The sequence below is a fragment of the Rhinopithecus roxellana genome, chromosome 1 (assembly GCF_007565055.1).
Source record: "Rhinopithecus roxellana isolate Shanxi Qingling chromosome 1, ASM756505v1, whole genome shotgun sequence".
Classification (NCBI taxonomy): Eukaryota; Metazoa; Chordata; class Mammalia; order Primates; family Cercopithecidae; genus Rhinopithecus; species Rhinopithecus roxellana.
In genome coordinates, this window is record NC_044549.1 from 53,230,954 (window position 1) to 53,254,565 (window position 23,612).

Consider the following 23,612-nt stretch of genomic DNA (forward strand, 5'->3'; position numbering starts at 1 on the left):
TGCAGCACTTTGGGAGGCCAAGGCGGGTGGATCATGAGGTCAGGAGATCGAGACCATCCTGGCAAACACGGTGAAACCCCGTCTCTACTAAAAATACAAAAAAATTAGCTGGGCATGGTGGTGGGTGCCTGTAGTCCCAGCTACTCGGGAGGCTGAGGCAGGAGAATGGCTTGAACCCAGGAGGTGGAGCTTGCAGTGAGCCGAGATCACGCTACTGCACTCCAGCCTGGGTGACAGAGCGAGACTCCGTCTCAAAAAAAAAAAAATTAGTGAGCACCTACTATGTGTCAGACATGATCCTAGGTCCTACAGCAAAGCAATGCATAAAGAGGAAATAGGCATAACAAGAAAATACACAGTACAGCAGATGGTGAGCAGTGACACAGGCAGAGGGAAAGCTGGTGTGGGGTTACTACTTTAAGCAGGATGGTCAGAGAAGGCTTCATGGAGAAGGTGGCTTTTGAGTGGACAGCTGAAGTGAGGGAGGGGTCAGGTGGCTTTCTAGGGGGAGAGCACTCCAGGCAGAGGGAACAGCCAGGGAAAAGGCCCTGAGGAGGGAGCCTACCCAGGGGAACTGGGACATGTTCCAGTGTTACTGGAGCAGAATGAGGGAGGAAGTCATGGGAACCAAGCCCAGAGAGGGACAGAGGTGTGGGGCAGATCTCACAGGAGCCTGTAAGACCTTGGGTTTTACCCTGAGTGCGATGGGAGTGTGGCAGCTGCTGAGCGGGGAGGGGTGTGAGCTGCCTTGGGTTTGAACAGGACCCCCTGGCTGCCTGGCTGATGAGAGTAGTCAGGGGTGAGGGCGGGAGCTGGGAGCCCAGTGATGACGCTGGCTGGATCAAGGTGACAGGTGAGGAGTGGAGAGAAGGGGCTGAATTCAGGCTATATTGAAGGCAGGACCAACAGGATTTTCCAGATGGGTCAGATACAGAGTGTTAGAAAGCAAAGTGTCAAGTATGACTCCAAGATTTGGGGCCTGAACTTAGGGTATGGATGACCCCTCTTCAGGAAGTCCTCCTGGGGAGCCCACAGCTCGCGGGACCTTGCCTGTTTCCCTCCAAGCCTGGGGCCCCCCGTGGTAGGACTTGTTTCCTGTCCTGCTGCCACAGTGCTGGATAAGTGAGAGGTGAGAGGCGGAGACAGGCTGAGCTGGGGCCCTGCCCTCGGCTGTGTGAGGTCTGACACTGCTCCTCTCACCTCTCTAGGGACCTGTGTTTTCCCACTTGCACAAGGCGAGTGGGTGCTCTCCAAAAGTTCCTCTAGCTGTAACCCAGTTTCCTACCTAGGAGTGGGCACTGCCAGCCTCCTGAGTCCCCGGGCCTTCTCTCCTGCTCCCTGCCCAACCTCAGCCTCCTGGGAGCATCGGAGTATCTTCCTTCCCCTCTGGGATGCACAGGGCAGGTTGGGACACATGGCTAGGGCCTGAGTCAGCCTCACCAATGTGGGTGGAGGGGGTACCTGGGACACGTCCCCTCCTCCCTTCCCAGAGCTTGGTACAGCCAAGGGTGGCACAGCTGCCCCCATTTCACTGGCTCCTGGAGTCCGAGGGCATGGCTGTGGCCCTGAGGCAGGGCCAGGCATGTAGCTGCCCCACCTGCCCCTCCTGCAGTGCTGTAGGGAAGAGTCAAGTCAGACAGGAAGGCCTGGGGCAGATAGCACCAGCAGGAAGGAATGCCATCCCAGTGAGTGAGTGGGGCCCAGGGGCAACGTCACGGTAGTCCCGCCCTCCTTGCTGTCACAGGTGCAGCCTGTCTTGTCCTTCCCCTGACCAACCCAGCATCCACACAGTCTACACAGAGTTCCTCTTGCTGCCCAGACAAGCTAAAGGACCACAGGTAATGGGACATGGGGCTGGGTGAGCAGTGGGGTGGAGGGTCAGCTTTTAAGGAAATTGAGAGAAACAGTGTCCTTAATAGGCTTGATATTGTGTGGTTCTTTGGTGGACCTGGGTTTGAGTCCCAGCTCTGCATCTTCCTAGCTGGGTGAGAACTTGTCTCTACCTCAGGGGAAGATGACAAATATTCACCTCCCTGGGTTGTGTTGAGGCTCCACCCGCCTATACTTGGCCATGGTAGGTGACTAGCTCCCAATTCTGTCACCAACTTGCTGCAAGACTTTCAGAAAAACCCTTCACCTCTCTGAGCCTCAGTTTCCCTACTTGTGAAATGAAGGGTCCAACTAGATCTCTGAAGGCCCCTCACACCCTCGCTGTTATGGAACCTAACAGCTTAGTAGGGGAGGGGTGTTCCCGCAAATATCTCAGCCTCTGCACCACCATCAGTGACTGCAGGCAGCTGCCCCTCTCTCTGCCCCTCCTGGAGGAAGCCACCCTGAGCTGCAGCTCAGGTTTGGGAGATTTGGGAGGAAGAAGCCAGCTGTCCCCCTGCTTCCAGCTCAAAGGCACCCCGGGGAGGATATGCCAAACAGAAAGCTGGGCCATGGGGAGGGGGCCCTGCTGTTTGTCAGAGCCTCAGGCGCAGGTGGTGTGGCCCAAGGGGAGGGGGCTTGGCAGACCTCTCAGAGCTCCCCCCACCCATCCCCGTAGGCTGTCATCCTCGTCCTAGAGCTGCCTCTGTTCAAAGCACCCTGGCTCTCACTCTTCAAGCCAACCTAGTTTCCTTTTAAGGGGGATGAGAATGATTATGGTTTTGTGCTTATTATTTTCTTCTGTTTTGTTAAGAAACTGCCCAGAAGAGTTCAGAGCCCTAACTAACGAGTTGGGAGTGTGTGTTAGGGGGAGTGGTGGGGAGTGAACTCAGGCTAGTGTAGCCCTAGAGCACCAGGTTACTTGTGCTGGGAAATCCTCCTTGTGAAAAGGATCAGAGAGCGAGAGCTCAAGTGCTGGCTGCACACCAAGGACCATGCTGGGCCTGCCCTGCTCCCCGCCTTATTTCACTTTCACAACAACCCTGTGGGTGGTCTTTCCTTTTTCTTTTTCTTTCTTCTTCCTCTTCTTTTTTTTAATAACAGATTTACTGAGATGTAATTCACTACTATAAAATTCACCCTTTAAAAGTGTATAATTCAGGGCCAGGCGGCGTGGCCCACCTGTGTAATCCCAGTACTTTGGGAGGCCAGGGCAGGCAGATCACTTGAGGTCAGGAGTTCGAGACCAACCTGGCCAACATGGCAAAACCCCATCTCTACTAAAAATACAAAAATTAGCCAGGCATGGTGCGCACCTGTAATTCCAGCTACTCAGGAGGCTGAGGCGTGAGAATCACTTGAACCCAGGAGGCAGAGGTTGCAGTGAGCCAAGATTGCACCACTGTGCTCCAGCCTGGGTGAGAGGGAGACTCTATCTCAAAATAAATAGACAGATAGATAGATAAAAATGAAGTGTACAATTCAGTGTTTTTGTGCATTCACAGAGTTCTGCAGCCAGCGCCACTATCTGATTTTTTTTAATCATCTCCAAGGTGAACCCTGTACCATTTAGCCATCACTCCCCACTTCCCCTTCCCTCTGGCAACAACAAACCTACTTTCCATCTCTATGGATTTGTGTATTCTGGACATTTCATCTGGATGGAATCATATGGTGTGTGGTCCTTTCAGAGTGGCTTCTTTCGCTTAGCCCAATGTCGTCAAGGCTCATCCGCATTGCAGTGAGTGTCCATCCTTCCTTCCTCCCACTGGTTGGATGAGGTTGCATTGTATGATGATCTCAAACTTTGTGTCTCCATTTACCAGGGGATGGACATTTGGGTTGTTTCCATTTTTGGCTGTTATGTGTAATGCTGCTATAAACATTCATTACAAGTCTTTGTTCGGATATAGGTTTTCAATTTTCTCGCGAATATACTAGGGATTGGAATTGCTGGGTCATGTAGTAAATCTTTTTTAACTTTTGAGGAGCTGCCAAACTGTTTTCCAAAGTGACCTCCATTTTACAATCTGACCAGCAATGTATGAGGGCTCGGGTGTCTTCACACCATCACCAATACTTGTTACTGTCTGTATGTCTCATCGTAAGCCACCCTAGTGGGTGTAAAGGGGTATCTCATGGTGGTTTTGATTTGCGCTTCCCTAATGACTAATGATGTGGAGCATCCTCTTTTTTTTTTTTTTTTTTTTTTTTGAGACGGAGTTTCACTCTTGTTGCCCAGGTTGGAGTGCAATGATACGATCTCAGCTCATTGCAACCTTTGCCTCCCAGGTTCAAGTGATTCTCCTGCCTCAGCCTCCCGAGTAGCTGGGATTACAGGCACCCGCCACCATGCCTGGCTAATTTTGTATTTTTAGAAGAGATGGGGTTACTCCATGTTGGTCAGGCTGGTCTTGAACTCCCGACCTCAGGTGATCTGCCTGCCTCGGCCTCCCAAATTGCTGGGATTACAGGTGTGAGCCACTGTACCCAGCGATGTGGAGCATCTTTCTATGTGCTATTGACTATTTCTGCATCTTGTTTCGAGCAATGTCTATTCGAGTCCCTTGCCCGTTTTTAAACTGGATTATTTGTCACTGTCTGTTGAGTTGTAGGCATGCCCATTTTTCCAGCTAAGGATTCTGAAGCTCTGAGAATGGATGTGACACACTCCAGGTCACAGAGTCAGTGAGGGGTCGAGGCGGGAACTGAATATCTAGGTCTGTCTGATGTTCGAGAGAACTAACAAGCTCTTGTACTGGATGCCACCTTTCTGTTTCTTATTGTCAGTTGTGTGTGTGTGCATGTGTGTGTGTGAGTGTGTGTGTGTGTGTAGTGTGTGTTGTGAGAGAGAGAGAGTGTGTGTGTGTGTGTGAGTGAGAGAGAGGGAGAGAGAAAGAGAGAGAGTAGGTAGAAACAGAGAGAGAAAGATGGGAAAGAGAGAGAAACAGAGACTGAGATTCCAGGCTGTGGGAGAAGGGACCCGCCTGGCTCTGTCTAGCTAGGCACCCACCTTGGTGCCTTGGTGTTTGACTCAACACTACACCAAGTTAGGACGATCAGAGCCAGAAAAAGCCTTTAATGAGTTTTAGGTTTCTTCTTATTAATCTTCAAATGTGTCAGTGGAGCCTCAAAAATGTTTTATGGAGTGTATACTCCCCTTCTAGTTTTCCTTGTCCCTAAATCTGAAACAAATTATCCGGTTAGACCCAAAAACCCCAAACCAGGACTAGCATCCCCTAGTGTCTAGCTAGGTCTGAGGATCTAGAGCAGCACTCATCTAACTTTTTGATTGCACAATCTTCTCAAGAAGAATGCTCTGGGCACCCCCAGCATATACATATGCATAGATATATACATGTATATACAAGTATAGTGGCCATTAGCTGATGTCTCGGGACCAGTGTACATTCACAGTGAATTTCATCACCAGTGATAGTGCATGGAAATCCACCTTTCAAATCGTTTCTCATTATTATTTCAGGAACTCAAATACAATTGTATTTGAGTTTGAGTTTGTATTTGTTTCTCGTTATTATTTTGTATTTTGAGTTTGTATTTGTTTCTCATTATTTCAGGAACTCAAATACACAGGAAAGAATTGTTTTGTGTGTGAGATTCCTTTCCATTGCTCTTTCCAACGTGGTAATGCAGCTAAACTAAGAGCAAGGACAAGTCTGTCCCACACTTTTCCTGTTGCTTGTTTGTACTTTCATGATTAGGGTTATCTCCATCCACAGTTTCTTTGCAGACTCTTTGAAGTCACTTGTCAACAATAAGGGGGCTGATTCAGTGAAAGCTATTTCATTTGAGCCTCAAATTAACCCAACTGGGCTCCTGCACACCACAATATATGGCAATAGTCTGAATGTAGAGAAAAGGAAGACGTGGCCACAGTCAACCTGTCTGCCTTATGGGGCTCCCCACTGGCCTCTGGGAGCCCCACTTAATGGACATGACATGTGGTGGTACACATCAGGGCTAAACTATATACTATTAACTAATTTTTAGTTAAAAGTTACATAGAAATTGATAAAGTAATATTTTCCTCCTGTACTTTGAAGAGAATTGCTTGAGAGACTAATAGGTTCTGAGCTAAGAACATCTAAGCCAACCCCTGCCACTCCTCAACTTGCCACCTCACATGGCAGCGTGCTCAGGACAACCCCAAAGCTGTTGTCATTTTTAGAATATTATTTTATATATTGAGGCCAGGTGCAGTGGCTCAGCACAACACTTTGGAAGGCCAATCCCAACACTTTGGGAGGCCGAGGCAGGAGAATTGCCCAAGGTCAACAGTTCAAGGCTGCAGTGAGCCATGATTGCCTCACCGCACTTGAGCCTGGGTGACAAAGTGAGACCCGGTCTCTAGAAAAGAAGAAAGAAAGAGAGAAAGAGAGAAAGAGAGACAGAGAGAGAGAGAGAAAGAGAAAGAGAGGGAAGGAAGGAAGGAAGGAAGGAAGGAAGGAAGGAAGGAAGGAAGGAAGGGAGGGAGGGAAGGAAGGAAAGAAAGAAAAAGGAAGAAAGAAAAAAAGAAAGGAAGGAAGGAAGGAGGGAGGGAGGGAGGAGGGAAGGAGAGAGAAGAAGGAAGAGAAAGAAGGAAAAAAAAGGAAGGAAGGAAAGAAAGAAAGAAAGAGAAAAGGAAGAAAAGAAAGGAAGAAAATTCTTTTATATATTGAAGTTGGCAACTTCCCTCTTGACTTCCTCAAGGTACTGACCTTTTCCTTCTGAGCTCACAGCCCTACCTGCTCCCCCTGTCCTGGAGTCCTGGAGTAGTTCTGCAGAGACTTGGGGACAGTGACTAGGCCCATCCATGTGGAGCTCATCCCTAGGTCTTGTGCCCTGCTCCCCAAGCTACTTTTCTTGGGTGTATTCTCTACCCGCTACATCCTCTGGATTCTCTTTGTCTGTCCAGAACTTATTCTATGCAGGACCCAGGAGTAAACCCAAGATGGAGGATTGGGGATGGTGGAATGTGGGCCACGACCTTCACCGTAGACTCTGTGCTTCTGTTAATATGACCTAAGGCTATGGTAGCTTTGCTCTGTAGCTATATCACCTTGTTGGCTCATATTGCCACTTTAACAAACATTGGTTGTGCACCTACTATGTGCTAGACAACAGCCTCGATACTTGCACTGTTTTCTTTCCTTCCAGATTATCTTTTTAAAATCCTAGATCTTTCCATATAAACAGCCTCCACACAGAACCCAATCATCCTCTTTCTGTACAGCATTATTATTATTATTCTTTTTTTTTTTTTTTTTTTTTTTTTTGAGATGGAGTCTCGCTCTGTCACCCAGGCTGGAGTGCAGTGGTGCGGTCTCGGCTCACTGCCAGCTCTGCCTCCCAGGTTCACACCATTCTGCCTCAGCCTCTCGAGTAGCTGGGACTACAGGCGCCCACCACCATGTCTGGTTAATTTTTTGTGTTTTTAGTGGAGATGGGGTTTCACTGTGTTAACCAGGATGGTCTCGATCTATTGACCTTGTGATTTGCCTGCCTCAGCCTCCCAAAGTGCTGGGATTACAGGTGTGAGCCACTGCACCCTGCCTTGTTTTTGTTTTGTTTTTATTTTTTTTTGAGACGGAGTCTCACTCTGTCACCCAGGCTGGAGTGCAGTGGCGCCGTCCCAGACCACTGCAACCTCTGCCTCCTAGGTTCAAGCAATTCTCCTGCCTCAACCTCCCAGGTAGCTGGGACTACAGGCGCGTGCCACAACATGTCCGGCTAATTTTTTGTACTTTTAGTAGAGGCAGGGTTTCACCATATTAGCCAGGATGGTCTCGATCTCCTGACCTCGTGATCCACCCGCCTCAGCCTCCCAAAGTGCTGGGATTACAGGCGTGAGCCACCGCACCTGACCACAGCCATTATTTTGAAACTTGGGTATCACACTTGATTTTGTCCCTTTTCACTTTCTTGTTGCAGCCTAGATGCCATTCCACACTCCTCAGGGGCAACCCCAGGTCCTATCTGCATCCTTGTGTATGCAGCGGCCATGAGGTTCCCCCAGATTCATGGAAGTTCATCTAGTCCAGTCAGCTGGATGGCCGGCCAGTGCGGCTTGTCATCTCACTATTAAACTGCCTGGCTGACTTAGACAAAATAGTGGAGGTGTAAACCGTCTTCTTTCTTCCCCTCTTCTTGCTTCCCCTCACACTCTGATGTTGACGTTGATGTGTTCATATCCACACTCCTCACTGTGTGGTCTTGAGCAAGTCCTTTTCCCTTTCTGGGCCTCAGTTTTGATCTCCTGGATGCAACACTGTAGAATTCCAACTTGGGGAGGGGGAGAGACCTCCAAGCCTGGAGATCTGTGGGGAGGTAAGGTGGGCCTGGGGGAGAGTAGTGAGAGAGAAGAAGGGGTATAAACAAGTGGAAGATGCTATAAAGGGAGAGGGAGATACAAAGAATCTTTGTAGTCCTAATATTATTTCTTTTTTTATTGTTTGTTTATTTATTTATTTATTTATTTTGAGATGGAGTCTTGCTCTGTCGCCCAGGCTGGAGTACAGTGGTGTGATCTCAGCTCACTGCAAGCTCTGCCTCCTGGGTTCATGTCATTCTCCCGCCTCAGCCTCCCGAGTAGCTGGAACTACAGGCACCTGCCAGCACACCTGGCTAATTTTTTTTTTTTTTTTTTTTTTTTTTTTTGTATTTTTTAGTAGAGATGGCGTTTCACAGTGTTAAGATGGTCTCGATCTCCTGACCTCGTGATCCACCCGCCTCGGCCTCCCAAAGTGCTGGGATTACAGGCATGAGCCACTGCGCCCAGCCTCCTAATATTATTTCTTTAAGCTCTTAAATTCAGCACTTTGTGACTTCTTTTAATTAAGCATTTTGTCTAAGCCAGGGGCTAGAATGTAGCCGGGAGCCAGAAAAACATGGTTTCTACTTCCAGGGAGCACAGAATCTAAGTCCTTTTAATCTCAATCCTCACAGCAACCCTGCAAGGCAGTGACACTATCCGTAATTTACAGATGAGATAACAGAGGCCTGGAGACGTAAAGTAATTTTCCAAAATCAGGAGCTGGGAAGTGAAGTGCTTAAGCCTGTCTTCTTAAGTGCTAAAGTAGGTGCTACCAGACCCCATTGTCCCAGTGGCTTCATCAGGGCATCTCTCAGTATCGCCCCCTGGGTAAGGACATGATATTGCGTCCTGTGCTATCCAAAACCCCATCTGAGCTCCAGAGCCCTTAGTGTGTGACGTTGTTCCCTGTTTGATGGATGAGGTAAAGGGCCTAGAGGAGCGAATTGAAGGAGAAGCAGCTGCACTAGCAGCAGCAGCAGCAGCAGACTTTCCACTCGAACCTCCAAAAAGGGACACAGCTCTGTCAACACCTCGATTTTATCCCAGTGAGGCCTACGTTGGACTTCTGACCTGAAGAACTGTGAGATAATTTGTGTGGTTTTAAGCCACTAAGTTGGTGGGTGTTGTTATCACAGTGATAGAAAAACCACTGAGGTGCTGAACCAGGTCCAAGAGGTGCACCTTCAGCAGGGGGACAAGTCTCTAGGGCAGGATCATCAGGGCTGCTGCTGCTTTGGGGATCATAGTGCTGGAAGATGAGGAAAAGGAGGGGTCTGGGGAAACCCGGGAGGTCCCCAACCCAGCCTGAAGTTCAGCCCCAGCTCCTCATATGGGGGCTCAGGGACCCTGCCAAGCCTCAGCCTGGAGGCTGAAGTGAAGTCTGTGGAGCCAGTCTGCCATGAGCCCTGTTGAGCTCTGCAGGAAGCTGGAGCCCTCCCGAGACATTTGTCTCAACTACAGTGCTTTGGTTGCAAGTTACAAAGCCACCTCAGGCTACCAAAAAAGACTTTCCCAGGAAGATAAGGAGGTGGGGGTGGGTCTCACAGAACAGAGGGAAAGGGTAAAAAACAAGACTGCAGAAGAGGCTGTGACCAGGAGGCAGAATAGAGAGCATCAGCCTCCTCAGGGCTCTGTCTCAGGGCAAACCACCTATGCCAGCCTTTAGGGCTCTGGGTCACTCATGTCACAAGTCAGATTCCTGCGGAAAGAGAGGCTGATGTTCTAACCTGGGTAATGGGAGTGACCACTCCACAGATTCCACGTAAAAGGGGCTTAGGGAGGGAGTGCAATTATTTTGGGGAGTACTTATTTTGGAGCTGTGATTGCATAACAAAGATCTGTTTGAGGCTGGGCGCGATGGCTGATGCCTGTAATCTCAACACCCTGTCTCAAAAAAACAAAAGAAAAACGAAAAAGGATCTGTTTGAAATCAGAGTGCATGCTTGTCTGGGGTGGCTTGGGAAACTGAAGGAGATTACTGAGAACACTGTTGTACCCTTGGCTCTGCCCTTGGCCTTGTCCCCACCCCTCAGCCAGGAAGGGCTTGACACATCGAGGGCCAGCCCCAAGCTGTTGTCCAGTGGGGGCTGGATTTCCTCAAAGAGAAATCCTGTGTAATCATCAGAAGATGGGGGCTTTCACGCCAGGTGGGCAAAAGCAGCAAACGTCCATTCCTCTGTCCACTCTGTTCCCCTCCCAGCTGCTGTTTCTGCTTCCAGAGCTCCCACCCCATTTCCCACACTGGGCTTGTTTAGCTGAGCTTGCCCTGCATTTCTGGCCCACAGACACGTTCCTCGGTCTACCCTCAGGAAAAGTTGGCCATCTTTAGCTTGGCATTCAAGGCCCAGACTGATCTTCTCCACCCTTTCTGGCTCTTAACCCTTCAACTGCCTGCTACCCCCAATCTCCTCCACTGAAACTTTTATCCTACTCTGCCTTTCTCTTCCTGTTGAAATCCAATTCCGTTTCAGTCACCTCAGCCCCCTCATCCAATATGGGACACCAGGAATACAAGCAATCCCTGAATCAAGAAGCAGGGTTCTGGAGCTGTTACCACACAATCAATGGGTTCACCGCCCAATGCACATAGAGGCCAATACCATGGCACTGGCTTTTGAGAAAAGAAAAGCTTTATTACAAGTCCAGTGGCAAGGAGATAGGAGGAAACACTCAAATCTGTCTCACCAAGCTGGGAGCTGGTCAGGTTTTATAAGCATAGGGTAATGAGGTATGATCTGATTGGATCTTGCAATGAAGTGATGTGGGAGGCATGATCTGATTGGATCCTGCCATGGGGCGATGCCAGAGCTTGGTCTTATTGGATACTGAATCCTGGCATGTGCTATCCGCTTCTTAATTCAGTCCCCACTCCTCAGTCTGAGCACTTAGGTTCCCCTGTAGTTGCACGCATAGTAACCTGGCATGCTCAGGTTATGTGGCTGTCAACCTGCGGGTCCATGGCAACTGAAAAACAACTCACAATTTGTTACATAAAAGTTGAGCCAAATTGATTTGATGTGATGAAAGAGCCAGCCTTGCCCCTGTGTGGCTCCATGACCTGTGCAAGTTCATCTCCATTTCAGGGCCTTGGTTTCCTCTTCTGTAAAATATGACAATAATCTCCACCCTGCCTCCCTCCTGGTTGTATGAGAGTCAAGAGAGCTGGGAGAGGAGAGTGCTGTGAGGCTGTCATGACTCAGTGTGCTCTGTCAGCCCTCCTGCCCTGGGCCCAGGCTCTGTGACAGCAGGAGCTCAGGAAATCTGGGCTCACCTGAAGGGGAAATCCAGTTTAGCAGGACCCGTGGGTACAGAGGCCCCGGCACCACCCCTGATTCAGCAGGGCTGGGCTTTTTGGAGAAAAGTACCAGAAAGTCAGGCATTCCATTTCCTTGTAGGATCAGCCTTGGATGTGGGGACCGCCTGAGGTGGTGCTAGAGGCCTCTAATCGGGGGGTAGCTGGGGCATGAAGCTTCTCTGTTGGGGTAGGAGTGAGATTTGAATCCATCTATAAACTGAAAGACCTTGAACAAGTCTCTTCCTCTACCTGAGCCTCAGTCCTTCCCTATGTTAAATAAGACCTGTGTGGAGGCCGGGGGTGGTGGCTCATGCCTGTAATCTCAGGACTTTGGGAGGCCAAAGTGGGAGGATCACTTGAGCCCAGGAGTTCAAGAGCAGCCTGGGCAACATAGTGAGACCACATCTCTACAAAAATATAAAAATAAAAAAATTAGCTGGCTGTGGTGGCAAATGCCTGTAGTCCTAGCTACTTGGGAGGCTGAGGTGGGAAGATCACTGGAACCCAGGAGGCTGAAGCTGCAGAGCCGTGATCATGCCACTGCATTCCAGCCTGGGTAATAGAGTGAGACCCTGTCTCAAAAAAAAAAAAAAAGAGAAAGAAAGGAAAGAAAGGAAAGAAAGGAAGAAAGGAAAGAAAGGAAGAAAGGAAAGAAAGGAAGAAAGGAAAGAAAGGAAGAAAAGAAAGAAAGAAAAAGAAGAAAGAAAGAAAAACAGAAAAATGGATGGAGGAAAAACAGACAAAGACATTAAAAGGAGAAACAGAGCCATGTCAGGTCTTCCCTCTGTGATGGTTCCATTCCTCCCCTTCAGTGTGCTAAAGACCTGCCCAAGGAAGTTCCCTTGGCTATGGGAACAATTACTCAAGGCTCCATCAGTAGCTAAATATAAGCCAGGTCAGCATATTTGCATAACACTCTGATGACTGTTAGTGTGTCCTCTTTCCTGGTGCCAATGTTAGGGTCCTAAAAAGAGGGCCACCGTCACTCCTTTAGTCTCCCAGCATGGACTGAGCAACTACCCTTACTTAACCGCTTACCATGTGGTCCTGGGCAAGTTTCTTTCTTTTTTTTTTTTTTTTTTTGAGACAGAGTCTCGCCCTGTCACCCAGGTTGGAATGCAATTGCGTGATCTCAGTTCACTGCAACCTCTGCCTCCCGGGTTCAAGTGATTCTCCCGCCTCAGCCTCCTGAGTAGCTGGGATTACAGGCTTGCAACCACCACGCCCAGCTAATTTTTGTATTTTTAGTAGAGACTGGGTTTCACCATGTTGGCCAGGATGGTCTCAATCTCCTGACCTCGTGATCCACCCGCCTCAGCCTCCCAAAGTCCTGGGATTACAAGCGTGAACCACCATGCCCGGCCGGTCCTGGGCAAGTTTCTTATCCTCTCTGTGCCCCAATATTCTGACCTATAAAATGGGCACAGCCCTAGTGAGCCTTCATAGGTTTGTGGTGAGGAATAGATTAGTTAACACAAGTTAACTGTTAGAACCTTGCCTGGCAGATAGTAGGCACTTATAGCTGCTTGTTATCATTTTTCCGTTGTTCCCGGCTCTGTACAGGGTATGGGTGACACAGAGATGAATCAGCCTTAGTCCGTACTTAGGCTGCATTCATGATCTAGTGAAGGAGACAAACCCTGGATGGTGGTACATGCCTGTAGTCCTACCTACTCAGAAGGCTGAGGCAGGAGGATCGCTCGAGTCCAGGAGTTCAAGGCTGCAGTGAGCTGTGATTGCACCACTGCACTCCAGCCTGGGTGATAGAGAGAGACTGTGTCAAAAAAAAAAGCTAGGGATAGTGGAGGGAGTAATGTTAGGGGAGTGGGGAATAGAGTTGGTGGGTATCGTTTAGACAACTGAAAGAGTACTTCATGAGAGAAGTGGGTTTTGACCTGTGCTTGGAAGGTCAGATGCAATTTTGACATTAGGAAAGAATGGACTAAGCCAAAAGCGCTGTGTGTGACCAGGACACAGAGCAGGATGGAGATGAGACTGGAAAAAGAGTTCATCACTTTGTAAACTTCAGTCTATCTGACATCAGCCAGCAGCTCTCTTTCCCCCATGTGGCTCTACAACTCTTCCTCCACTCTAGCTGAAATGCCTTCATTAGAGATGATCTCAGCCAATGAATATGTACTAGTCACCTGTTGCGTGCAAAGAACACTATTCAAAATAGAAATATGCCCTGGAGGCTTCTGTTGTCAGTCATTCCATCTTGATATCGATGCATTTTTAATGGCTAGTGACTTCCTAATGCCTAGCTGAATTCTGCTCTGAGAAATGGGAAGTTTTATTCTAGAAAAGGGTAGGCCGGGCTCGGTGGCTCACGCCTGTAGTCCCAGCACTTTGGGAGGTCAAGGCGGGCAGATCACAAGGTCAGGAGTTCAAGACCAGCCTGGCCAATATGGTGAAACCCCGTCTCTACTAAAAACACAAAAATTAGCTGGGCGTGGTGGCGGCGCCTGTAATCCCAGCTACTCAGGAGACTGAGGCAGAAGAATCACTTGAATCCTGGAGGCGGAGGTTGCAGTGAGCTGAGATCGTGCCACTGCCCTCTAGCCTGGGTGACAGAGCAAGCAAGACTCCATCTCAAAAAAAAAAAAAAAAAAAACCGGTAATGGAGTCTGAGGTCTAGGAGATGGGGGATGAGTCGGGATGGGACTGGACACCGGATGTCCAAGGGTAAGAGGAGGCCTGTAGAGGAGGAAACACACATTCCCAACGGCCCTGCTAAGGACTGTCCTGCCATTTTCACATACTATGAGGTAAGCACTATTACTGTCTCCATTTTACAGATGAGAAACCCAGGGCACAATGAGGGATTAAGTAACTTGCCCATGCTTCCATCGCTAGAAGAGGCAGAGACAGGATTTCAGCCCAGGCAATCTGGCTGTAAGACACAGGAGAGGAGGCTTCCTGCCAAAGTCTTGTGGTAGATTCTCTAGACCATTCTCAAATGGGGGATGATGTTTGCCCCACAAAATGGGTCATTTGGCAATGTCTGGAAACATTTTTTATTGTCACAGCTGAACAGGAAAGTGCTACTGGCATCTGGGAGGGAGGAGGCTGCTAAACATCTCACAATGTGTTACCCAGTCCCAAATGTCAGTCGTGTTGAGGCTGAGAAACTATGGTTTAAATTAGTCAGAGGCTGGGCACAGTGACACGTCTGTAGTCCCAGCTACAGGCTATGGTGGGAGGATTGCTTGAGCCCAGGAGTTCAAGACTAGACTGGGCGATATAGCAAGACCTCTGTCTCAGATAAAAAAGTAAAAAATAAATGAGTCAGAGACTAGTAAATCTACCTCCTCTCAGATTTGAGGTCTCAGCTTCAGAGCTGAGAGTAGAAGAAATGGGGCAAGGAATCAAAAGGAAGCCTGCACTTCCTGGCTCAGCTGCTATAACAGAGACTCAGCACAGCGGCTCCATTAAAAGAAACTTCTTGGGCCGGGTGCGGTGGCTCAAGCCTGTAATCCCAGCACTTTGGGAGGCCGAGACGGGCGGATCACCAGGTCAGGAGATCAAGACCATCCTGGCTAACACGGTGAAACCCCGTCTCTACTAAAATATACAAAAAACTAGCCGGGCGAGGTGGCGGGCGCCTGTAGTCCCAGCTACTAGGGAGGCTGAGGCAGGAGAATAGTGTAAACCTGGGAGGCGGAGCTTGCAGTGAGCTGAGATCCGGCCACTGCACTCCAGCCTGGGCGACAGAGCGAGACTCTGTCTCAAAAAATAAAATAAAATAAAATAAAATAAATAAAATAAAATAAAATAAAATAAAATAAACTTCTTTCCTGTGCACGTAGCTGTCAAGAGGTGGCAGGTGGCTCTGTGTGTGAAGCCTGCCAGGGCTCAGGACTCCCTTGCCTTTTTGCTCAGTCATTCCTGGATGTTGGCCATGTTTGTGGGATTGGAGTTGGTTCACCAACTTCAAATCTGCATTCCTGTCAAAATTGTACCTAGGCTGGACATGGTGGCTCACACTTGAATCCCAGCACTTTGGGAGGCCAAGGTGGGAGAATTGCTTGAGCCCAGGAGTTTGAGACCAGCGTGGGCAACATAGAGACACCCTGTCTCTACGAAAAAAAAAAAAAAAAAAAAAAAAGATGGTGCCTGACTTGTCAGGTACAGATAAAAACTGACTTCCTTCATGAAGCCCCCTGCTAGTTGTCTAGCCAATACCCACCACCCCGATTCCCCACTCCTTTAACCCTCCTCCCTCCACTGCCCCGGCCTTCTTACTTGCCAACAGAACTACCATTTTTTTGTTAATTAATTTTCTTATTCCTTTGAATGTTGAGTGTTTGTCTTTTTCTTATTTATTTGCCAAGCTCTTTATATATTAAGATATTAACTAAGGTGATATTAACTACTGATTATTGTTATTCCTCCAGGAAAAGCCATGGAGACTTCAGCATCCCCCTCCCAGCCTCAAGATAACAGTCAAGTCCACAGAGAAACAGAAGATCTGGACTGTACGTTTGCCTTCTCTGACCCTCTGGGCAAAACCACATGGGAGGTGGAATCCAAAAGTAGAAGGGACGGAAGAAGACCCTGCTCAGCTCATTTTGCACAGGGCCTCAAATCACAGTTGAAATGGGGAAGTAGTGGTTTTACACACATACACACATACATGTGCGTAGTCCAATCTGTCTTCCTGTGCTATCTATCTATGGGGACCCTCAGCTGCTTGCCAAATCTCAAGAATTCTCTGGGGGCTTGGGCTGGCACTAGGGAATACCCCTAGAAGGTAGAGAGGGTCCTATGTGACCCCAGAATGGGGAATGGGAAGGTTTAGGGCTTGATCACACCCCATCTTGGCTGTAATTTACAAAGAATCCTAAATTGGCAACTCCTCTACAGAGTCTAGCTTTCTCTGGGCGCAGGGCGGGGGGCTTAGAAACCCCTTTTCTGAGTCCATATTCAGATAAATCTGTGTACTGAGCCTTCCTTGAGCCCCTGGTATCTCTGAGAGCCTTGGTCTCCTGCACGTTGCATTGGCCCTAGATATTTGGGAAGATAATCCAGTCCTTCCTGGCTCCTCAAGTCCAAGTAGAACCCTGGAGAGGACTGGGTGGTCCCTGGGATGGGAAGGGTGGGAAATGCTCATCCCCTGGCCTCTATGTGCCTTGCAGATGGAGAGACAGATTTCCACAAGCAAGATGGGAAGGCTGGACTATTTTCCCAAGAACAATATGAGAGAGACAAGTCTTCTTCCTCCTCCTCCTCTTCCTCCTCATCCTCTTCTTCCTCCTCCTCCTCCTCAGGTATAGCAAATATTTAAATATATGTGCATTATTCAAGAAAAAGATTTACATGGGGAAACAATCCCCCATACTTGAAGTCATTGAAGTATTTGAAACTCCAATACTGTTTCTCCACATTCTCTTCTAGAGTCGATCTGTCCACATGTCCTTCTATGTACACAGTTATAATTGATCGTATAGGCAATTCTGTCCTCCATTTAAAAATTTTCCCATCTTGTCCTAAGCTTTTTGCCATGTTATTCTGTAATATCTCTGCAGCTATTTTTATTTATTTATTTATTTATTCATTCATTTATTTTTTGAGACGGAGTCTTGCTCAGTCGCCCAGGCTGGAGTGCAGTGGCGCAGTCTCGGCTCACTGCAAGCTCTGCCTCCCGGGTTCACGCCATTCTCCTGCCTCAGCCTCCCAAGTAGCTGGGACTACAGGCACCCGCCACCACGCCCAGCTAATTTTTTGCATTTTTAGTAGAGACTGGGTTTCACTGTGTTAGCCAGGATGGTCTCGATCTCCTGACCTCGTGATCCACCACCTCGGCCTCCCAAAGTGCTGGGATTACAGGCGTGAACCACTGCTCCCGGCCTCTGCAGTTATTTTTAATGTTTACCGAACAGCCCCTCAAGTGGCTGCATTTCATGTAAAGTAACATTTAGGTTTATTAGGAGCACCCCAGTGCCATAGTCAAAGCGTGTGTTACAGGTTCAAATCCTGTCTATACCACTAACAGCTACATGTCCTCGGGTAAACTGCTCAACCCCTGGCTGCCTCAGTGCCCTCATCTGTAAGATGGGGATGATAGCAATACATAATACCTCATGGGATTCTTGTGAGGATTAAATTCGTTATACAGGTAAAATCTTAGCACAAAGGACATATTAATAGCTCTAAAAGTAATTGTTGTGTTATGATCTTCCCCTCCCAGGTTTATCATGCTCATGATCATCCTTGTGCAAAAGCTTTTGCTTTTTGAATTTTTGTACAAATCATTCCGAAGTATTGATTCCTTGCCAGTACTTTAGTGGGTTTAGAGGAACGACATCTCCAATAGCATCTTTTTTTTTTTTTTTTTTTTTTTTTTTTTTTGAGACAGAGTCTTGCTCTGTCACCCAGGCTGGAGCGCAGTGGTGTGATCTTGGCTCACTGCAACCTCTGCCTCCTGGGCTCAAGCGATTCTCCTGCCTCAGCCTCCCGAGTAGCTGGGATTACAGGCACTCGCCACCATGCCTGGCCAAATTTTTGTATTTTTAGTAGAGACAAGGTTTCTCCATGTTGGCCAGGCTGGTCTTGAACTCCTGACCTTAGGTGATCTGTCCGCCTTGGCCTCCCAAAGTGCTGGGATTACAGGCATGAGCCACTGTGCCTGGCCTCCAATAGCATCTTGATTACAAATAACCACATTATTCTCCAAGAAACAGCGGAATGTTCTTTCATTTGTACTCTTTTAATTTAAAATATAAGGCTGAATTTTATAGTAGTAGCACCAGCAATATTTATTGAATGCTTACTCTGTGCTGGGAGCTGTTCTAAGCACTTGCATGTAATAACTCAATTCTCATAGCAACCCATAAAGGAAGGTACTATTATTATTCCCAGTTTATAAGTGAGAAAACTGAGTCACAGAGAGGACAACTGACCTGCTCTAAGAGAACTCAGTAACCAACTTGGGATTCCCTGGAGGTTTTTGTGGAACCGGGGAGGCTAACTCTCCTTAGCCAGAGCTCCTGCACTATGATCTCTTTTATGCTGTGGGCTTGAGCTTAAGATTTTATTTAATGGAAGGTCCCCTGGGCCGGAAGGAAAAAAAAAAAAAAAGAAAAGCTCTGGTCTTATGTCCTCATGTTGCAGATGCTGAGACCAAGGCCCAAAGCCACAAAATCAATGATCATTTCAGCAGAGGAGGGAGTGGTCAGTGGGCCCAGTGGGTTTGTTTGTAGCCAGTCTCCTCATGGCACTGGAAAGGAAGCCATCTCCCCATTTAAAAACAAAAAACGAGAAAACACACAAGCCCACCAGGTATGAGGTTTGGCTCTGGAAGAAGAGTTTCCAGGTGCAGGGAGGGGGCTGTTTGTTGCCTGTCCTTTTGTTTCTCCTCCCTGGGCCGGAAGGAGTGTTCTGTCCTCTGGTTCTGGTTGTCCCTCAAGGAGTGCTGCTCCTCCAAAAATGTCCCTCATGTGACCATAATCCCTGGCACCCTGGCACCTAGGCATCCTGGAGTCTCCACCTCATACATGGGACTGGTTGAAATTAGCCAAATGGAGCACTAAGAGAAAGCAGCAGGAGAAAGCCACAGTCCTAGAAGCATGAAGACAGGCTGACATTCAGGATCCTGGTCCCTGATCCTACCGTGGCTCACCAGCAGCCAGAACATGACTGCCTGTTTTTCAGGCCCGGAGGGGACCTGTTACTCTAGAGGCCCCAAGCCTGGGTACCTCATTGCAGCCCTGCCATCCTCACATGCAGGACCCTCACTCACAGTCACATCCAGCATCTCTCTCCCACATACCAGTTTTATTTATTTATTTATTTATCTATTTATTTTTACTTATTTGTTTATTTTTTGAGATGGAGTCTTGCACTGTTGCCCAGGCTGGAGTGCAGTGGCACGATCCTGGCTCACTGCAAGCTCCACCTCCTGAGTTCACGCCATTCTCCTGCCTCGCCTCCCGAGGAGCTGGGACTACAGGCACGAGCCACCACACCCGGCTAATTTTTTGTACTATTAATAGAGATGGGGTTTTACCGTGTTAGCCAGGATGGTCTCGATCTCCTGACCTCGTGATCTGCCTGCCTCGGCCTCCCAAAGTACTGGGATTACAGGCGTGAGCCACCGCGCCCGGCCCACATACCTGTTTTAATCCAGTTATTTTTAGATGAAGTTTTATTTTCAACCGTAAAAGATTACACACAGGTACATTGTAGAAAAATACAGAGTATATAGGGAAACAGAAATATGAGAAAATAAATCACCCTTTGCTCCATTACCCAGAGATAACCACCCAAAACGTATTAGTGTATTCCTTACATTTATTTAACAAATATTTACTGAGCACCAAATTTGTGCCAGTCTTTGTCATGGGTACTAGGGACACCAGCAAAGAACAGTGAGTCTTTTTTTTTTTTGTATTTTTTTTTTGAGACAGAGTCTCGCCCTCTGTCGCCCAGGTTGGAGTGCAGTGACGCAATCTCAGCTCACTGCAACCTCTGCCCTTTCAGGTTTAAGCAGTTCTTTGCCTCAGCCTCCAGAGTAACTGGGATTACAGGCGCATGCCACCACGCCCAGCTAATTTTTTTGTGTATTTTTAGTAGAGATGGGGTTTCACCATCTTGGCCAGGCTGGTCTTGAAGTCCTGACCTTGTGATCCACCCGCCTTGGCCTCCCAAAGTGCTGGGATTACAGGCGTGAGCCACCATGCCCAGCCGAACAGTGAGTCTTTCTGCCATGGTTAATTTTTTTTTTTTTTTTTTTTTTTTTTTAATTTATAAAGAAAAGAGGCTGGGCGCAGTGGCTCACTCCTGCAATTCCAGCACTTTGGGAGGCCAAGGCAAGCAGATCACCTGAGGTTAGGAGTTCAAGACCAGCCTGGCCAACATGGTGAAACCCTTTCTCTACTAAAAATACAAAAATTAGTCAGGTGTGGTGGCGGGCGCCTGTAATCCCAGTTACTCGGGAGGCTGAGGCAGGAGAATCACTGAAGCTGGGAGGCAGAGGTTGCAGTGAGCCAAGATAGCGCCATTGCACTCCAGCCTGGGTGACAGAGTGAGACTCTGTTTCAAAAAAAAAGAAAAAGAAAAAGAAAAAAGGTGTATTTAGCTCACAGTTCTGCAGTTTGGGTAATTTCTTAAGTAACTAAATCAGAGAGCATATACAAAAAATAGTCTTCATTTTAAACAGCATATATTCCATAATACCTTTTATTTAAAAAAATTGTATTAGGCTGGGCACGGTGGCTCACGCCTGTAATTCCAGCACTTTGGGAGGCCAAGATGGGTGGATCACTTGAGTCCAGGAGTTCGAGACCAGCGTGGGCAACATAGCGAAACGCCATCTCTACTAAAATACAAAAAATTAGCTGGGCGTGGTGGCACATACCTGTAATCCCAGCTACTCAGGAGGCTGGGACGTGAAGATCACTTGAGCCTGGGAGGTCAAGGCTACAGTGAGCCCTGATTGTACCACTGCACTTCAGCCTTGGTGACAGAGTAAGACCCTGTCTCCAAAAAAAATTGTATTATGAATATATCACAGAGAAAGCTAAAACAATGTTTATTTACACATTGATGGCAATTGTCTCTAGTGGATAAAATTTAGAGTAATTGCCAGTTGTGGTGGTGCACACCTGTAATTCCAGCACTTTGGGGAGCCGAGGTGGGTGGATCACCTGAGGTCAGGAATTCATAACCAGCCTGACTAATATGGTGAAACCTCGTCTCTAGTAAAAAAAAAAAAAAAAAAAAATTCGCCAGGCGTGGTGGCACATGCCTGTAATCTGAGCTACTTGGGAGGCTGAGACAGGAGAATCGTTGTACCTGGGAGGCGGAGGTTGCAGTGAGCCGAGATCGTGCCACTGCACTCCAACCTGGGCAACAAGAGCCAAACTCCATCTCAAAAAAAAAAAAAAAAAAAAAAGCCAAGTGCGGTGGCTCATGCCTGTAATCCCAGCACTTTGGGAGGCCAAGGTGAGTGGATAACCTGAGGTCAGGAGTTCAAGAATAGCCTGACCAACATGGAGAAACCCTGTCTCTACTAAAAGCACAAAATTAGCCGGGTATGGTGGCAGCCGCCTGTAATCGCAGCTACTAGGGAGGCCGAGGCAGGAGAATTGCTTGAACCTGGGAGGTGGAGGTTGCAGTGAGCTAAGATCGCGCCATTGCACTCCAGCCTGGGCAACAAGAGAGAAACTCCGTCTCAAAGAAAAAAAAAAAAAAAGAAAATTGGAATAATTTTTACTTTATTTTCTGTATTTCTTTATTTTGCAACATGCATTATCTTTTTAGCAATAAAAAGTCATTTTTGTACTGATGAATATTTGTGAAATATAGAAGAGAATAGAAGTCACCCAGAATCCTCTCTTCTGAGATGAACACCACTGTTGTGATTTTGTTGAGCTTCCCAATCCCTCTTCCTCCTTATCCAGTTGAGATCACAGATGCACTGATGCTTAAGCACAATTAATTTGGTTTCCTGGAATTTTTTAAAATTGCCCATGACTGACCAGGAGGTCCCATGGTCCTGTCTTGGGATAAAGGAATCTTCTGGACCTGGAGCCAGAAACTCGTAGACCTGAATTCTCGGAATGCTGACTGGCCAAAGAGCACAAATGACAACCATTTTCAAGTCTTGATCAAGCTCCTGTTCGCAGCTGGGCACCCTTGCAGGGTGGAGAACCCAGGTCATGTCCTTCAGGAGATGAAATGTTTGGAGAGAGGTACATCATGAGACCGCTGGCCTTTGTGTCCACTGAGTCAGGGACAGACGGTGCTATAGAAACCCCAGGAGGGAAAGGCAAGACCAGTGTGAGCTGGGGCAGTTGGCAAAGGCTTTCTATAGGAGGTGTGACATCAGCTTAAGCTTCTCAATAACACAGACAAACAGGAAGGATATTCCGGGGGGTGGGAGACACAGCAAACATCCAGAGCCAGTGTGATGGGTGGGGAAACAGAGATGACACAGCCCCTGCACTTGGTGGGATGGAAGCCATCTCAGTACTGTGACGCCTCATGGGACCTTGTCTTATCTTCATGGAAGTCTTATAAAGTAGGCAAGGCAGCAGCAGAAATATTATGTAGACATGAAATCAACGGAAATATTAAGGGATTTGTCCAAAGTCACACAGAAAGTGAGTGGCAGGTCTCCTACCTCCAGTCCCCAGATCAGAGTTCCTCCCATCAAACCACACTCTTCGCATAAACTGAATTCTGAGAATGGCCACCAGAACGAACGCATTCCCAGCTCAGTCCAGGCTGAGCTTCTCCTACAGCTTGTGTTTGTTCTCCGCAGAGAGCAGCGATGAAGACCAGCACCCCAGAGCAACCAGAAAACGTCGACGGGGCCTGGGGGCTGGACACCCCCATGGGAACGGCTCACCCGGTAGGCAATAGGCCTTACCATTTTTCCTTTGCCCACTCACTCACTGTTGAGTTTCTCAGTGGGACTGAACCTGCCTGTGTGATGTTCTTCACAGCATTGTTTACGGCAGGATAAAATAGGAAATAGCCTGACAGCAGCAGAATAAAGGATGCTACACCCTGTCCTGGTGACAGCTCTGCTCTTCATCTATCGCTGAACTGAAAAAGAAAGATGCCAAATCATAGAATTAATTCGATCTCGTATATACTTTATAAAAATTCAGACATACGGTTATAATCAAAACTGGAAGGAAAAATACCAAAATGTTAATAGTGGTTATCTCAGGATGGTGGAATTATAAGTGATTTTTATTTTCCCTTTTTTGAACTGTCATATACTATAAATAATTTACAATGAGCATGTTTTATTTTTTATTTATTTATTTTTTGGAGACAGGGTTTCACTCTTGTTGCCCAGGCTGGAGTGCAATGGTGCGATCTTGGCTCACCATAACCTCCACCTCCCGGGTTCAAGCAATTCTCCTGCCTCAGCCTCCCAAGTAGGAGGCTAGGATTACAGGCATGCGCCACCATGCCTGGCTAATTTTGTATTTTTAGTAAAGACGGGATTTTACCATGTTGCTCAGGCTGGTCTCGAACTCCTGGACTCAAGTGATCTACCCACTTCGGCCTCCCAAAGTGCTGGGATTACAGGGGTAAGCCACCGCGCCTGGCAGAGCATGTTTTATTTTTACAACCAGGAAATAATTTTTGCAAAAGAAATAAAAAATTTCATAGGAA

At 47.8% G+C, this 23,612-nt stretch overlaps 1 protein-coding gene across 7 annotated transcripts in view; it reads left to right on the forward strand.

Moving 5' to 3' along the window:
* Positions 1-1,488: 1,488 nt before the first annotated feature.
* TMEM40 (transmembrane protein 40) overlaps positions 1,489-23,612 on the forward strand; it is a 31,577-nt gene continuing 9,453 nt past the window's right edge. For 6 of the 7 annotated variants that reach the window (XM_010362133.2, XM_010362135.2, XM_010362134.2 and 3 more), the window contains exons 1-4: positions 1,489-1,838; positions 15,875-15,955; positions 16,616-16,747; positions 22,744-22,833. In XM_010362133.2, the coding sequence (XP_010360435.1) occupies positions 15,883-15,955; positions 16,616-16,747; positions 22,744-22,833 (295 nt within the window). In that variant the 5' untranslated portion in view covers positions 1,489-1,838; positions 15,875-15,882. The remainder of the gene's footprint in view (positions 1,839-15,874; positions 15,956-16,615; positions 16,748-22,743; positions 22,834-23,612) is intronic. The other variant, XM_010362136.2, reaches the window with a different exon arrangement.